Genomic DNA, 15,762 nt, shown 5'->3' on the forward strand with positions numbered 1-15,762 from the left:
CAGCGGATGTCTATCTGGGCAAGTTGCTATTTACACCCTGACGCCTTGGCCGTGCTCGTTGTTGGCGCAGAACAATTGGTGGGAGAGGGTTGAAGGGAGCCTTTAAGTAGACAACAAAAGAGTGTGTGGGGTTTATTTGGCGGCCGGTGAGAGAGCGTGGAGCAGACGGAGCGGCCGGCGGTCAGGTCCAACGAGGTTATGGGAAGTGAGAGACGTCAGTGCTCAAAGAACTGTCAAACGCGCGACGCGGCCGAGGTGCTAGCGCCACACGGACGCGTGCATGTGCCAAGCCTATTACACTTCCTTTCCCATCTGCACGCTCATTGCGACGTTATTCACTCTAATCAGAAATGTTAACAGGACTTGGCGCTACTAAGTGACTTCCTTCCGCCGTCAAGAAGACTCCTGGCAGTCTTTGAGGCTGTCATAATTGTTACTACGGCTTTATGTCAAAAGCTAATCATACTTTAACGTCTCCTGCCAGTGCACTAAGCTGCTCATACAGCAGCGTGAAGATCCTCAACATGTCAAGAACTCATCAACCCATACCAAATAATCACTCGAGTCTCATCACGCTCACACATCAAGAATCCCATCATCACCAATACCACGCAAGTCAGCCGCCCTCCACACGCACAGCAAGCCAAGTGAAGATGAAGACAACCAGCAACCGCCAGTCGGAATTAAAATATCTACAACCCAAAGTATCCGCTTCGCTTTGCGTTGCCGTACTCATTCAACATTCCGTCTATCATGTGACCCTTCTCAATCAAAATAAGAAAATGCTCAACAAAAAAAAGGGAGGGAATTGCCAACTTTGGCACGCCCAAAAGAAAAAGAACGCCTGCTTGCTTTTCGCCGGGGGACGCAGGCAAGCTGATGGGTAACAATAAAGGAAAAACGCTCATGGAAAGCCAACAGTAGTGTCTATGTACAATTGCAGTCGTGATTCAGCCTTGGCTACCGCGGCGGACTGTTGGGCGGGCTTTTTGACCCTGGCTTGGGCGATTTGGGCATGGGAGGTGCAACTTCCAGATCTGTCGGCGCAGTGCTTCCCGCGTTATTGTTGCACGACGGATGGCGTTGCGCAATCGACTGCCCAGGTTGGGCTGTGTGCTTGTATGGCCCTGGCCCATGCCTTGGACACTCTGTCGTTGCCCGTGGAAGCTGTTGCGACTATGCGACGACTCCAAGCGGGTAAGCATGGCTGCCGATGTGAAATCGTTGCTGGCCTCGAAACTGGGACGCACTCGGTCCATGGACATTCGCGCGCGGTCGAAGCTGGGTCGCACGCGGAATTCCGTTGATACGCGAGAGACAGGAGGCATAGGCTCGGTCGCAAGTGGCATACCATCCGTACTACGGCGGAAGGTATAGTCGGTGCTGTTCGACCCGTTTTGACTTCGCGGATTGTGCGTTGTCGCGGTAGGCGCAACGGATGGTGGGTAGATCGGTCGTACATCCTCGTCTGCTGGTTCAGCATTTGCAGCCTTGTACTTCGTCGCGTCGGCATCCGCAGGTTCGGCTTTATCAGCGGCGACTTTGCTCGGAGGCGGAGGCAGATAGCTAGTCGTAGTGCGTAGGTAGTCGAATTTGCCTTGCTGCACCTGTTCCCGGATAATGTCCACGTCGAGGGGAAAGTACGTCTTCTGGGCATATTTAAAGATAAAACGGGGAAGCAAACATGCAATAACAGCTACCAAAAGGTACGCCCAGAAGTTGATGTTGCTGTACACTTCTGCGCCAGCCTTGTAGAACTGAGCACTTGAAGTAAAGGATGTGTAGATACCAGTCCATGTCCAGACGAGTAGGGTACTGATGACGATGATGAGAAGCATTAGCCAATCCCAGCGGTACGAGTTGTAAAGAACGTAGATGTTGGCGGCGCAGACAGCTGCGGTGGCGGCGTAGATACCCATGCGCCTGTATTCGGCCAAATCGAGGCCGCTTTCAGTAGCAAAAGTACCGGCCTCGAAAATTTCGTAGACGAAATAGAATGCAATCAGAGATTGGTATACACCATCGAACATGTACGCCCTATCATGTGTTAGCCAGATCCTGGTGAATTCATCATACACACGTACCAAAACTTTGGCTGCGTCCACTCTTTCCGTTCGATACCACGACGGTAAAGTTGAGGGACGGCCAATGAGACTTTGTCGTCGACATCTTGATCTAGAACACCCATGACGATGACAGGGAGCGATGTAAAGGCCAGGTTGAAGAAGATAATATAGGTGTAGTCGAAGATATACTGGCTGTCAAAATTGGTGTAGATCTGGTACCAGAAAAGAGCGAACACCCAGATGATGTTCTGTGTATGTTAGTACATTGAAAGTGTTGATAGAGTTGTACCAACTTACCTTGTAGAAGAAGTTGGCGATAGTCTCCGCAAGCCTGCGGTACGACCATCGTCCATGAACAAGCACAAGACGAGTGAGAAAGCGGAATTGTCCGATGGCGTAATCCGAAGACATGACTGCCGCCCGGCCTTCGACACCGGCAATACCAACACCAACGTGTGCTTCTTGAATCATGGCAACATCGTTGGCTCCGTCACCGATGGCCAAAGTCAGGCAGTCCAGGCCAGTCTTGACCATGTTGACAACGGCGGCCTTTTGACTGGGACTGACACGGCAGCAAAGAACTGATCGGCAGCGCCTGCATAGGAGCAAGAACTTCCTCTTCATGCTTTCGTCCAAAGCGAGTTTGAGCGTGTCGCCATCAATAATGATAGCGTGGGTCGGTGGTGGGGGTTCGTGGTCAGATTGCGCGGCAGCAAGCTCTTCTTCAGAGCCTGTGAGCCCAAAGATCTTCAATTTCTCGTCGAGCTGTGCTTCAATTGATGATATGTTGTCGTCAGTGACCTTCAGAATGATGAGATCCATGTCGTTGTCGAGTAAGTTGCAAGAAAAGCCGATATTGATGGCTGTCTCAACCTTGTCACCAGTCAAGACCCAGAGTTTGATACCGGCCTGGCCAAGAAGTGAGATGGACTCGGGAACACCATCCTGTAGTCGATCTTCGATAGCAGTGCCTCCAACGAGCCAGAGGTGATTCTCAATGCGGTCCGATACCTCTTCAAGCTTGTCTTCACGTCCAACAACGGCATTGGCGGCAATGTCGTAGTCTCTGTTCCATTCCTCATACTCCTCATCAGGGATCTCCCTTTGTGCAATACACAGAGTTCGGAGTCCCTCACGAGCAAACATCTCAAGATGCTCACCTGTGGTCGCACGAAGTTGACGTTGTTCGTTGGGAATCAGCCGAGAGTAGATCATGCTGTCGGCTCCCTTGCAGAAGAGCATGATCTTACCATTAGGCATTCTGATGATGGCACTCATTCGCTTCCTGGTTGAGTTGAATTCAAGGGTGTTGAGGACCTGGTACCTACGCTCCTCTCCCATGACGTTAACAATGAGACGGTCGTCTTGACGGCCGACGAATGTGAAGCCAACATCGCGAGCAGTAGCTACTAGAGCAGCCTCATCAGGGGATTGGGCTTTGAACTCGATCTTCGGAGGATCGCCAGGAGTTCGCTCAGTCACGACAGTATGGCACAAAGCCAAGGCGATCATGAAGTTTTCGTTAGCCGCCTGCTGCTCTTTCCCGGCTTCGCCCGCGAGGTCATCAACGTAGTCGGGTGCGATGAATGTAAGATCTTCGTCCCAGAGATATGGGTTGTTGTGCAACTTGCGAATGCCTTCCAACATTCGGACGCGGTCCCGGGCTATCTGTTCGCGTGCACGAGCACCTTCAACCTCAACGTCGATGCCTTGTCGTCGTTGCATACCAGCCTGCGCCTCGGTGTATGCCTCTCCGTAGGGTACGCCGTTGATAGTACACTTTTTGAATTCCATAACGTTTTGCGTAAGGGTTCCTGTCTTGTCTGAGAAGATGTATTCGACCTGTCCGACATCGTCCGAGATGTTCCATGATTTGGGTGTGCACGGATAGTCGATCTTCTCGTAGTACATTTGCACGTCGCTATAGATGAAGAGCGCTTGCAGTGTGCGAATGATTTCCAGCGTGATGTAGAGAGAAATAGGGACCAAATTCTGGAACAGAATCACACCAGCCCAGAAGGCAATGACTCCGTCCGTGGCAGGGTTGTTTCCATAAGAACCATATTCAAAAATAGAATGCGAGGTGTCGCTTCTTGCCCAGGTCACACCCAGTACGATTCCCGAGACGAGACATAGTCCGAAGAGGACGATGAAGTTGTACACGACGTTCCAGTTGAGTTCTTTCGATATTCTAGCGCGCTTGCTAGGTGTAATTCCCGAGTTGATCATGATCTTTGACTCTTCACCAGTGAACACGACCACACCGAGAACCCACTCGGTGTTGCGTAATTGACATCCACGAAGGAGCAGATTGTTGATCGAAATGGGCTCGACCATCTCATAAGTTGGGGTTTCCGGGTCTTTGGCATTGTGCTGTTGCCATCGGATGGCGGCACTGTACGAATAGAGGTTCGAGTGAGGACCTTCGCTTTCGATGATGAACTCGGCGCGTTCGCAGTGTCGGGCGTGGCGGACGTCGCGCGTCGCATGAATGGCGTTGCGTACTTTCAAATTCGTTTCGCCATCCAGATTCTTGGTCTCTACATAGCAGGCCCCATCGTCGGAAGAGGTGGAGAGTACCACCACGTCGGCAGGGATTTCTTCATCATTATACAAGCGAACAAAGTCGCCGACCTGTACATTCTTCCATGAATCTTTCTTGAAGCGCGCCTTCTCGGGTGCGGTCTTGTAGGGGTTCATGACGCTGCCCCAAAACTTCTTTTGCACAGTGCCCTTGGTGTCGGCGCCTCGAATTTTGTCATTGTCGCCGGGTCCGGTCGTCAGTGGCGGTGAATGGCTTGGAGACTGTCCGGGGAGCGGGGAAGGAACGGGGGTCATCTGGATGCCATCCTCGGAGTCGAAGTAGGATTCTCTGTGCGAAGCAGTTGAGGCTCGCCGTGTGTCGATCGAGGGTCTTGTGCCGTCTCCAGCCACTCCGCCATGCTCAGCACCCTTCGCGCCCTTGCCCTTCTTGGTCTTCACCTTCTTGATTGCGCGCCATGTCGAGATGATGCCTCGCGTGCTCGCCTTCTTGATCTTGCGCCACAAGGATACCGTGTCTTCCGCAGTGTTGACGTTGTTGAAGTCGACTAGCCTGTGTACGGGGGCATTGTTCAGTTCCATGTCCAGGACGGTTCTCCGCCAGTCCTCAATAGCATCCTTGATGGCAGTAACGACGAGGATGACAATGAGCGGCACGGCATTCAGCGCAGGATTACTGGCACCGAAGATGGAGAAAATCTACGGAAGAATATTGGTCAGCGGGTCGCCGGATGGTGTGGTCCGGGGGGATACTTACACCCAGGATAATAATGAACAAAAAGTAGACGTTCGCAATGTTGTGGAACTGGAACCACAGGTTCTTGGGCACGAAACTGAGAGGGGTGTATTTGGCCGTTCTTATCTTGTTGCGCGCGTACTGTGCGGTTGGGTGGCCGTCCTCGTCGCGCTCCGTCTGCGGTAGGGGTACGTTGAAATAGACCCTCCGTCCACCGTCTGGCTCGTCACTGCCTGCGTCTGAGCTGTCGGGCGTGGGATCGCCTGGCAATCCTCCCTCTTTGCCCAGCGAGTCGCGTTTCTCGCCCGAGCCTATCCGCCGGTGCAAGCGGGCCTTGAGGCTCTCCCTCTTGTTTTGCGCCTTCACGCCGGTCGCGCGGTGCGTTGCCCATCGTATACGCTTCTGCGGGTGAGAGGTCTCGACCTGCTCAATATCCATCATGTCATCGTGCTGGGGCGGCTGCAGCGCCATTGTCGCGATCTGGTCGCTCGCCGCGGAGGGTCGCGGGTGCTGCTAAGCTTCAAAGGGCGGCCGGCCTCAGCCGGAAGGGCTGTAGGAGAGCAAGCAGAGCCAATTCGGCTGGAGGGCAAACAGCAGCGCGTGGTGGGATGTGTTTGCGGGGGTCCGGCGGTGGTAGTGGTGTGGTAGAGAGTGAAGGGGGTTGAGGCCAAAAGGAAGATCGTCGTAACTCTCGGCAGCGCGGATATTATGTAGGGAATCCCAGGGATGCGTACGCCTGCCGTCCAACAACACCAAAAACAGGGCGCAGTGAGTGAGTGGGTGAGATTACTGTGTATGCGAGAGGGCGTTGTTACGACGACTCAAGTCGTGCAAGCGTGTGTCAATCAATCCATGGGCGCGGGCGGCGTGGGAAGTCGCTGGTGGCGGTTCGCTATGATGCTGTACTTGAGCTTACTGTACAAACGTCCCGTACGAAGCCCGCTCGGCTTTTACTTAAACGCGACGCTAGATTGAAATCCAGAAATGGTCCGCTCCAGCACGATCAAGCACGTCAACTAGTCACGGATGCGAAAATTCAGCCGTCTTCACGTTTCAATATGGATGTCTTCCAGGACACGTCGCCGGGCGTTCCTTATTACGAGCCACCGCGTCCCTGTCGACCTGATCGATGTTGGTCTCGGGCCCAGCTTGTCGTAGCCTGGCAACACTCAGCCCGTCAGCAAATAAACTGCGCCGCTACCCTGGACGCGCATGAACCGTACGGGTCCCGTCAGCAGCCCTTTTAAGCATAGCGACAACTACTTTACTTCTATTTGCGCTTGCGAAGAAAGGACATGGTTGTATAATTCAGTTTTCTTGTAGCAGACATGCAATCTGGGCGTCTTAGGCTCGCATTGGCAGTTTCATACGCGCAAATTAACTACGTGTAACTGCTTAAGCGATCTGTTATAACGCGATCTGACAGCCCTGGGGCCCAGTATCTCGGGAGTGTGCCTTGCGCGTGTGAGACTGGGAAGGCAGATCTGGCCTGGAGAGCACATGTTACGGCACCAGCATAACAACATTACCCGTACTGAACTTCATGCGCAATAAAAGCCCGAGCAGCTTGTCTCCGAGAAGCCTCACGAACGCGCAAACGCGCAACACGGAAGCCGCTGAGTTCCCACTCCGAATGCATGTTTTAATGAAGCGCGTCCACGGGAGCGGCCCCTAGGGAAGCCGCGGCACGTGAGCACGCCCGGACGACGCGACGGCCGAATTCAATCCATTTCGCCAAGCATCAACACCACCCCCAACATCTCTAAGCCGCACTCAGGTGAAGATGAAGTCACATAAGAAACCAAGCATAAAGGACTTCTTCAAGCCTGTGCCGCGCAAGACACAAGAGAGTGCCAAAGACGCCCCACAGCTGCAAGGTACCCACGTTCCTACCAGTTTTGGGTGCAAGAGGCTAACATTCCACTTTATCGTAGACGCAAGCAGCACGCGTCCCGAGCCAACTGCTCTTCCCTGGACTAATCTGCACCAAGTCCCAGCGCATCAAAGTACGAATAGATCTGTTGCACATTCCAGCCCCAGTCCTTCTGCCGTGCCGCCTGTGCCAATCAACAACTCTGCCTCTAGCCCTGACGCACAGCCGCCTACCACGTCACAAACATCTGTCAATTCTGGCGTGAGCAAGAGAGTTGTTTCCAACGGCGAGCATGTGGTACTCAATTCCGATTCCGATGACGATTCGCTCAAGGAACTAGATTTTGGTGTGCCTACTACCGGTTTCAAGGCAGTCGCACCAATTACCCGCTCAAAGCGGACCACTCAATATGATGAAGACGGACTGCGCAAGCCTGAGAAGAAAGCCAAAAGCAAACAGGACCATCTCGACCGCGTTGTCGAAACCGCCAAGAAGACCAGGGAGCTTGAGCTGATCATCAATGAGCGTAAAGCTGATCTAGAAAAGCATGTGGAAGAAGACTCCAACACAGATTTCGTATTTGATGAAAATGCCCTGGGTCAAGCCGTCCAAGACGACGATGATCCTGAGAAGGCGCACCGTCTCTTCCTCGCAATGCAGCGAACAAATGCCACTCACATCGAGCATGTGTTCCATTTCTTCAGTCAAACGCAAATATCTCCTGCTACCAAATCAAGCTTTCCCTCAAGCTGCTTACCCAAGCATCGCTGGACAACAGCTTTTCGAGGTACGGACCTTGCACCCACATGACTTTATGTTGCTAAAGGTCGAAGATGAATCTACAAGAGACCAAGCGTTCTTGACTGGCTTTGCGCATCAAGCATTTCGACTACAGGACCTCCCCGAAGAGCTCGCCTCATGGATGATAGATCAGAGTGAGTTCACTCATTCCTCACTCTTATACGTACTGACTTTGCCAGTATGCTTTGAGCGTAGTGATGCCCTCGACTTGAAGTACATGGAGATTCTAGAGGTATTTTGATTTTGACAAAGACCTTGTATCATCCTACTAAGCAATCTCAGGCGCATGACCACTACCTTCGCAAGCTGTTGGATCGAGATAGGCTAGACAGCATCTTCAGATATGCCGGAGCTGACATGGCAGGCTGCAACACAACAGCCCAGGTCTCTCCATTTGTCGATCCTCAGACAAGTTTGGACACTCCACTTCCGCGCTCATTAAGGTCGATTGCCAGGCTACTCGCAAAAGTGGCACCTCAGTAAGTGCTGTATTAAATCAAGTACGATACCAATTAACTTTGCTCAGTCTGCGGATCAAAGCTAGAAGCTACGCCTTGTCCATACTCATCCACACTTGTTTGGATGATCGGGCCCGGGCTGATCCATGTGTCCTTTCAACAATTCAAGAAGCTATAGAGGCGACCATGTGCAACTTCGTCGACAACAGAAAGCTGACCCATGGCGTAGGGAGCTCCCAACCTCAGGATGAAGATCAGACTCTAATCGCCTCACAGCTCAGCGATGTACTCCCACAACTTCTTGCACGCATTACTCATCCTGTTATGCAGAGGGACCTTGTCTACGCTTTGCCTACCCGATCCCCGTTGACTGCATACTTTCAGCGCCACCTTGCGTTATCGTTCCTTGTTCATCCAGGTACAGTGGAGGTCCCTCTCGGAGACCCTGAGATGCCAGCTTTTATACACAAGCTTCTGAAGACATCACCGAATTTCCGCATCAACAAGAATACCGACTACCGCTTTCTCACAGCACGCATAACGCTTCTCGACATTGCGGTCGGCCCAGGCCTCTCATCAGTTCCCTACCAACCACTGCTCAGTCCAGCGGCGTCTCGTGCAGGTTCATCACCCATCATGGCTCCAGCTCCAGAAATCGACGAAGTCAAAAACTTCAACAAAGAAGTGGATGCACTTGCCCAGCAGATCAAGATACTCGGCAACTCGATCATCGAAGCAGGTGCAGTAGCTGACCTCACGATCTTAGATGCAAAGGACAGTGTGGAGCGTTTGTGTTCGCGCCTCGAGCATGCTGTTCGCATCGGTGGCAAGAAGATGCACGATGTCTTTGGCGACGATGACGAAGTGAAGCAACTCAAAGTCACAGACATCTTCCGCAGAGTCGCAAAGGCTCGCAAGAACGCGCCTGCAGGAGGCATCTTCGACCAAGACGACGACGCCGACACGGACGATGCCGTGACCGCGCAAATCAAAGCGGAGACGGCATCTTAGTTGGAGCGCCTCGCATGATTGTTTAACGGTCAAAGGAAGGCTTCTACATAAATGCCCGTAGTTTTAAACCATAGCGTCACCTTCACACCATCTCAGATGAAGTCTTCTCCATCCCACATGCCACTCGCCTCGTCCCCTCTTCGGGCCAATCCGCCCCCCCCCCCACGCTCCTTCCCCTTCCACACAAAAATCTATATTACCCCAGCTCTCTCCCCCTCCCCGCGTAAAGAACCAGACTCAGCAGGACCAGGCCCAATACCCGATCTCAACCGCTTCACCGGCCCCATCCGATTTCAGCCTATCAACAGCAGCTGTGTGAAGGAAAGCCGACCCAGGGAGATTCCGCCAAGACGCATCTAGAAAAGGAAATCTGCGCCTTCTCCTGTCACATTGCAAAGCGAGATTGGTCGAGAGGGGGCAGTGGACAGGGCTGGGACGTGCAAAACGAGCAACTGTTGCGCGTTCAAAAAAGTGGTCTCGCGCTGGCCATGGCATAGCAAGCAGCCAACTGTCCCTGGTCGCAGTTCAGGGTCTGCGGGAGCTCCGTGGCGCAAGCAATAATTCATCCCAAACTTCCCTCCCCCTACCTGTCTGTTCCTGTGATCGATTCTGCCGAAGGGAAAAGTAGCCCCCCCCTGCCTCTTTGCCTGCGGATTCGATTCCGATTTCGACACCGAGTTCAGGGCTGGGCCTGCTGCCCAACGTGCCGTCGGCGCAACTTCCCTTCCTTCCCTCCTTCCCAGCTTCCCAGGTAGAATAAACCTTGTTCTTTTTATGAATTCAGTAAAAGAGGCGGCCGGAATGAAGACTTTCCGCACTAGGGGACACAATTGCCTCCCAATGTTTACAGCTTGCGGTGCCGTTTGCCGAAGCGAACGGTTACTGCGGTGCGGGTTCTGGAACCCTGGGGCTTTGCGCGATTGGGAGTTAGGCTCAGGGAGCAGTGCGCCCGTGTTGGTGGTCGGTAAAGTAGGCCGAGCACGGGTTAGTGAGGCAGGGAATGTGGTTTGGCATCGGATATTGATCTGACCATCATAATGCTGCAGGGGTTATTTTTGGTCGATGTGGTTGTTGTCATTTTTATGGGTAGTCTATACAGGTAGGGACGAACGCTAAGTGCAGAATTGACGCGTTGAACGGAACAGAACGTGAGAGCCGCTGTTTGTCTCACTATTACCACAACCTCCCGAGCAGGCTTCGTGCGTTGAAATGCATATTGCCTCTCCTCACCGCTTGCGCCTACAATCCTCCAAAGCCGTTCTTCTCGTCAATGTGGCGGTAGCGCTCCTGCTCCATCCTGTACTTGAGGACCATGGCTGTGCAAAGAACGAGAATGACGTCGATGCCGACGATGCCAAAGGCAGCGGTGAAGATTTGGTCGAGGAACCTGTTGGCAAAGGACGAGAACTTGCCAATGCAACCACCCTTCTGCGCTGCAACAAGAGGGTTTGTGCAGGTGGCGTCCTGTACAAATGGAGGTGTGGTTGAGTTTGTGTAGCCACAGCAGTCGAACTAGACTTTGGTCAGCGTCTGACTTGCATGCTGCGTCAATCGGAATGACCGGGTTCAGTAGCCTTCCCACGTGGGCCAATGTTCGGTCTAACCCCATCCTAGTGCTGATGGAAGGAACTTACCTTTTGTTGCAGGAGACTTTGGATCAGCGGCCTCTCGCGGCCCCAGATGTTGCTAAGGTTCTTGCGCGTCTGTAGCGTCTCGAGCCAAATGGCGAGACCAAGACCAAGCGTAAAGGTTGCACAGATGATGACCAGCCAACCCTGGGCGCGTAGCCAGCCTCGATTGGTTGGGAGGAATAGTCCTGGGAGCGACAGGAGGAATGTGACAAAGACGAAGATTGCATTGACGACACCAGCTAGAGGGTTGTTAGTACGGTTCTTCATGTACTGTGCCGTCCAGTGGTGCGTGTCACGACTCGCGCCACAGTAGTGCGGCAATATGGACACGGTGGATAACGTCTTCGTTCAATATGAGGCCGTCGTACCTGTCAATGGACACTGCCCAAGCAACAAGTTCTGCGTGACGTTGTCCACGCTCGGTGTGTTGCGTATCGACTGCTCAGACATGAGAGAGAAGCCCAGCAGCAGTCCTCCGCACCCGGCGAAGAGGAAGTCGAATCCGACAAAGACCATCATCAGTTTAGTAGGCATGGTAGCGGTATTCGTGCGACTGGCGCGGTCCTGACTGCGGTAGATGTTGAAAAGAATGTAAGTCGAGCGCAGGAGCCGTCCGGCGAGCTCAATCTGTGTCGATCAAATTAAGTACAGAGAAGAGAAGTGAAGGCGAAGAGAGAGCGGCAGAAACGGCGGGAGCACAAACTACATGGCATTGTCAAAACGGATGGGGTGAGCATTAAGAAGGCCTGCGAGAGGGCGTCGCAGTTGGCCCGCGGCGATGCGTGGGCGGTTTCAGTAGTGTAGGAGCTGGGGGCGGGCGAATCACGTCGCGAGAAGTCATAGTGGTACGATTTGTTTGGCGCTGCGTCTCGGCAGACCGGACAGGTTGCATCCAGGTGCGACGAGGGGAGTTTTTGCTCAAAGCACGCTGCACGGCGTCGACTTGCAGTGCTCAAGTGCAGCGCGAGGGCTATCACGAGCGCCGGCGTGGTGTTGAGTGCCTAGGTATGGAGAGGCCTGCTGGGAAGGAGTTGGTGGCTGCCAATGTCCGGCGCGCGATGCCCGAGGAGGAAGGCGGTAGGGCCAGTGCATGGGCGCGGCTGCCATTCCCCATCGAACAATCCTGGCGGGTCGGCGCCTTTCTTCTTGCAGCCAGTGAATTGAGGGAAATGAGCGAGGTGAAGTGAGGTGAAGTGACCGGACGGTGAAGCTTACCCAGGCAATTCAGCTCGACGGGCTCCAGACAAATGTCCTCAGTGAGTAGGCAGTGAATATTGCAGTGCTGAGGTCAGAGGCGCCAGCGCCGTGATTGGCTGGTCCGCGGCGCGCTGGAAGGATCGACCCACCGTGCGGCGCGCTCATTGGTGGAGGGTGCTGGCGGTGGTGCAGGAGCCACCCACCTGAGCAGCAGCGACGGGGTCTTGTCACGACTGGGCTGGGAGAGGCCGCTGCGCTGCTCGAAGCGGACTGACAGCTTCATCAGGGTTTGGACTGGCTTGGGGACAGACAGTTCGCACCAGACAGGCACAGGCGGCGCTCTAGCGACCAAGAGCACCTGCGCGTACACTGCCCGTACTCCTTCACCTTGGTCGACTCTGCACGCGCAGCACGATCTGCGTGATTCAGTGCGGACCAGGGGTGTTAAGCGGCATCCGCCCCATGCTTGATTCCAGGCCGCTGTCCCATCAGCTGTGCAATAAAGTCCAGCCGTTGACCATCGCGGCATCGCCCATCTCGTCCATTTCCGCTTTCCCTTCCTGAGACAGCACCACCTCGTGCACCTCGCATTCACGACCAAGTGCCCTGCGTTTGCGCGCCCATCGCTGCCACTCCTGTAGCCAAGCGCGCCTGACCCCGAGTCCTTGCCAGTCCTTCGACGCGTCTCGCGCAGTCGCAAACAGGCAAGCGGCGGCCTCAGAGCTCCTCCATTTCGGTCGCGGTACGTACCTACTGTTCGCTGCCCCAGCCCGGCCATTCCCTGCCCCGTCCGCCTAGTGTGTTATTCCGTCGGCAGCGCTGTGCGCACCTGAGCGCCTGCCTTGCATTCCGCCCACCCACATGACAAAGGTCGCCGCGCTGCCCCCCAAAACTGTTTTTACCAGTCCCCTTCCACGCAAGCGCATCTGCCGCTGCTTTTCCTCTTTCGTTCAACCCTCTCCAGACCTGTTGTAACGACCGCTGCGAACCGCCAAAACTGACGGACCCCACAAGCAGTTAGGGCCAACTCTCCGCCCAACACCACACCTAATTTCCACTGCAACCTCAGGCATGGCCTCTGAAATCACCGACCACGACCAGAACGCCTCGCCGTCGCTGCACGACGACGGCAATGGCTCCATGGGTGTCGGAGAGGTCCGCGGCACCAAGCGCCAACGTCCAGCTGCCGACGACGACGACGACGATGATGACAAGCCCGGCCGCGAGCGCAAGGAAGATTGAGATCAAGTTCATCCCAGGACAAGTCGGCGTCGGCACATCACCTTTTCCAAGCGCAAGGCCGGCATCATGAAGAAGGTACGTCCTCAGCTCCACCAACACTTGCGCGCAGTGCGCATCGCAGCGCGTCGCACCCTCGTCTATAGCTGCGCTCGCGCTCGCGCCGCACCCGCGCTGTATGCGAAACATGACTAACACTGCATCCCAGGCATATGAGCTCTCTGTCTTGACCGGCACTCAAGTCCTGCTTCTCGTCGTGTCCGAGACGGGCCTTGTTTACACCTTCACCACACCAAAGCTGCAGCCGCTCGTCACCAAACCCGAGGGCAAGAACCTCATCCAGGTACGCGGCACTCTTGCAACCCCGTCGCGTCGCAATACTAACCTCTTCACAGGCTTGCTTGAACGCGCCCGAGCCGTCCAGCGGCGACGCGAATGGCGTTGATGCAGACAACTCGGTCGAGTCGCCCGAGGACAACCACGCCCAGATTCCCACTGGTCAGCAGCGCGGAATGCCGCCCAACAACCAGCCCATCCCACAGGCTTACATGACCCCCGAGGCTGCGCTACATTACCAGAGCTACCTCCAGCAACAACAGCCAAACCAGTACCCAATGGCGCAGCAGGGCATGCCCCGCCATCCGGGCGGCCACTATCCCGAACAGAAGCTGGGTTAAACCCATTACGAGCACATCTGACGCCGGATGGAGCTTCGGACGGCGCATAATATTGGGACAGAATACCCCCTCATAATGGTGAAAATAATTACGGTGTAGCTCATTGAGCATGACTTGGATGTACATCATCATGTACCTCATCCGTGTACGTCGCATGGAGCTGCAGTACCACTTGTTATGGGACGCGGTGTTGGGAGCCAGGCGGTTGCAATTCGGACACAACGATTGTACGTCTTCACGTGGGCATTGGCGTGGTGTGGGTGTTTTCCTTGGTTTCCTCCTCTCTCCAACATCTATATCATCTCGTGTCACATTTACGAAGTACCAAGTATTTCCAAATCCTTCGCTACCGACGATATCGGCATAGCTAGAGGACAATGAAATCCAATTATCTAGACGTTGTGCCGCTACTGCCGTTTTGTGTCTAGACAAGTCTGGGCATATTCGCCCGTTTCGTAGGTGTCGCTTCCTCATCTGGAGAAAATCGCCACTGTGCCACATTCGACCACCTGACTAACAGTTTGTTAATGAATACCACACAAAGCCAGACTTGATGCACCGTCACTACTACCAGCAGGAAAGCTGCATGCACAGACACACTACACAGCTTCATTGGAAGCCCACTGTGGGGCCGCGAGCGTCGAGATTGCGACCGGCGCCCAGGTGCACCCCCAGTATGGGCGCGACCAGCAGTCTTCTCGCGACCAAGTCTGCGACAAATTGACAGTCCCAGGAGAATGACGTGACTCCGACCCGGGCCGCGAACCGTTTTTGTGGGAGTGCTACCTTTGACGACGATGCAAGCAAGCATACAGAGCGTCTCCGACGATCGAATAGGGAGATGCACGACACGCGCATAGCACATTGCGACAGCACTGTAGGCCCGACTCTGTTTAGCGAAGTCGGTGCGCAGTTGCGACCCTCCAACTCCCCATGTTGCTTCTACAAATACAACTTCGAGTCCTGGGCATCGGAGTACAAACTTGACTCGAGCCTAGCGTGTGTCACTGCGTGATCGCGGCCAACGGTCTTGGGGTCGCACGCTGCCGCAGTCGGTAGCACCTACAGACTGGACGCTTGGGGGGGCCGCCCACTGCTTTTGCACCTTGGGCAGAATGTCGAGTCTTGGGGGTACCGTCGCCGAAACACAACAACACCACAACGCACCGCGAGGCTGTCGGAGCGTTGATATAACGCTCGTCGTTGCCCTGCTGTCCATGGTCGGCTCCCTTTGCTGTCGGCAGGCTGAGAGCTGCATTATGAGGGCGTTTGGGTCGCACAGCTATCGCCCCCAAACCGCCGTCTGTCCAATCATCTTCCTATTCATAACAGTATGATCGTTTGGGTCGATAACGACGGGCTGGTCCATCAAAAACACCGAGGGTAGTCGGGATACACGAACGACTGTACTGCAGGGACACTGCATATCTGCCGTGCAATACGAAGCATCACGTTCTGTACCCCTCTTCTGCACGCCTTCACCGTCGCTTTTTCTCTAGCCGAAGCATGCCCTGCTACCTGGTTCCTCCTAT

General features: G+C 54.5%; 5 protein-coding genes across 5 annotated transcripts; 2 read left to right on the forward strand and 3 right to left on the reverse strand.

Annotated features, from left to right (window-relative positions):
• Window positions 1-950: 950 nt before the first annotated feature.
• SNOG_07757 (hypothetical protein) lies at window positions 951-5,814 on the reverse strand (the record flags this gene model as incomplete). The annotated part of the gene is made up of 4 exons (XM_001798035.1): window positions 951-2,037; window positions 2,085-2,314; window positions 2,364-5,306; window positions 5,365-5,814. 4 exons carry the CDS (start codon window positions 5,812-5,814, stop codon window positions 951-953), a joined length of 4,710 nt encoding a protein of 1,569 aa, XP_001798087.1.
• Window positions 5,815-7,126: 1,312 nt separating this feature from the next.
• On the forward strand, window positions 7,127-9,486 carry SNOG_07759 (hypothetical protein; the record flags this gene model as incomplete). The annotated part of the gene is made up of 5 exons (XM_001798036.1): window positions 7,127-7,903; window positions 7,995-8,151; window positions 8,197-8,249; window positions 8,300-8,429; window positions 8,654-9,486. 5 exons carry the CDS (start codon window positions 7,127-7,129, stop codon window positions 9,484-9,486), a joined length of 1,950 nt encoding a protein of 649 aa, XP_001798088.1.
• Window positions 9,487-10,543: 1,057 nt separating this feature from the next.
• SNOG_07760 (hypothetical protein) lies at window positions 10,544-11,384 on the reverse strand (the record flags this gene model as incomplete). Its single annotated transcript, XM_001798037.1, has 2 exons — window positions 10,544-10,950; window positions 11,121-11,384. The coding sequence occupies 2 exons, from the start codon at window positions 11,382-11,384 to the stop codon at window positions 10,726-10,728; spliced, it is 489 nt and encodes a 162-aa protein (XP_001798089.1). The 3' UTR covers window positions 10,544-10,725.
• A 1,021-nt stretch (window positions 11,385-12,405) lies between these two features.
• Window positions 12,406-13,092, reverse strand: SNOG_07761 (hypothetical protein; the record flags this gene model as incomplete). The annotated part of the gene is made up of 2 exons (XM_001798038.1): window positions 12,406-12,806; window positions 13,065-13,092. The coding sequence occupies 2 exons, from the start codon at window positions 13,090-13,092 to the stop codon at window positions 12,406-12,408; spliced, it is 429 nt and encodes a 142-aa protein (XP_001798090.1).
• On the forward strand, window positions 12,811-14,627 carry SNOG_07764 (hypothetical protein). The gene is made up of 4 exons (XM_001798039.1): window positions 12,811-13,056; window positions 13,332-13,631; window positions 13,762-13,896; window positions 13,949-14,627. The coding sequence occupies exons 2-4, from the start codon at window positions 13,623-13,625 to the stop codon at window positions 14,228-14,230; spliced, it is 426 nt and encodes a 141-aa protein (XP_001798091.1). The 5' UTR covers window positions 12,811-13,056; window positions 13,332-13,622; the 3' UTR covers window positions 14,231-14,627.
• Window positions 14,628-15,762: the final 1,135 nt, after the last annotated feature.

The sequence above is a fragment of the Parastagonospora nodorum genome (genome assembly GCF_000146915.1).
Source record: "Parastagonospora nodorum SN15 chromosome Unknown scaffold_11, whole genome shotgun sequence".
Classification (NCBI taxonomy): Eukaryota; Fungi; Ascomycota; class Dothideomycetes; order Pleosporales; family Phaeosphaeriaceae; genus Parastagonospora; species Parastagonospora nodorum.